This window comes from Pyrus communis, chromosome 2, assembly GCF_963583255.1.
Source record: "Pyrus communis chromosome 2, drPyrComm1.1, whole genome shotgun sequence".
NCBI classification, from domain to species: domain Eukaryota; kingdom Viridiplantae; phylum Streptophyta; class Magnoliopsida; order Rosales; family Rosaceae; genus Pyrus; species Pyrus communis.
In genome coordinates, this window is record NC_084804.1 from 21,013,585 (window position 1) to 21,014,517 (window position 933).

Genomic DNA, 933 nt, shown 5'->3' on the forward strand with positions numbered 1-933 from the left:
TTTTGGTTTGGCTCTCCACTACAACTAGATGTGGTATCGGTGGAGGGTGGAGATTTGTTGAATGTTGGAAATGGTTATGCAGGAAATATGGTGAGGCGGTGGAGGCAAAAAATCTTATGCAGTGGGTTGTGTGTGGTTTGTGGCGTATCTAGAAGTGTCAAAACAGTGTGGTTTTTTTAAAAGACCATCATGGAGCCTAGAGCTGCTTTGGAGTTATTGCAGCGCCAATGGAGTGAGCTTGAGAAATGTGGACAGAAGCAAGTGTAGCAAGCATGCCGCCAAAGCCAAGTAGGGGGGAGGTCCGGGAGAGATGGGTGAAGCCTCCATTTCGAACAATTAAAGTCAACTGTGATGGGGCTTGGCATAAGCAAACAAGAAGGGGTGGATTTGGGTGGGTTGCTAGAGATTTTGCGGGGATTTTTAAAGGAGCCGGAGGAGTGGAGAATGTGTTATGTGAATCTAGTTTGATGGCGGAAGCGAAAGCGATGAAAGCAGCTTTGTTGGCTTGTGTGGAGAGAGGCTTTGGGATAGTTCAACTAGAAACTAATTCTAAGGTATTGGTGGACATGCTAAATGGTGTATTACAACCGGAGGTTGTTATGGAAGGCGTTTAATGGGACATTCAACATATTAAGTAGCAATTGAGTTCAGTTGATTTTCTTTTCACCCCTCGAGCCTGCAATGGGGCTGGGCATTTGGTGGCAAATTATGTCACTTGTGTGGGGGCCTATCATACATGGGATTGCTTTGAACCGGAGTGATTGTTTAATGCTCTGGCTTATGATGTAAACATTTCAATTTGTATCTAATGATATTCTTCTCTTTGGAAGAAAAAAAAAAAAAAAAAAAGATAAAAGTTAATACATGTGTAAGATGACATCATTAGCTTTTTTTTTTTTTCTTTGGAATTTGAGTTACGAAAAATACCCTTTA

At 41.8% G+C, this 933-nt stretch overlaps 1 protein-coding gene across 1 annotated transcript; it reads left to right on the plus strand.

Moving 5' to 3' along the window:
• Positions 1 to 245: 245 nt before the first annotated feature.
• Positions 246 to 614, plus strand: LOC137724939 (uncharacterized). The gene has a single exon (XM_068463575.1). It carries the CDS (start codon positions 246 to 248, stop codon positions 612 to 614), a length of 369 nt encoding a protein of 122 aa, XP_068319676.1.
• The last annotated feature ends 319 nt before the right edge of the window (positions 615 to 933 follow it).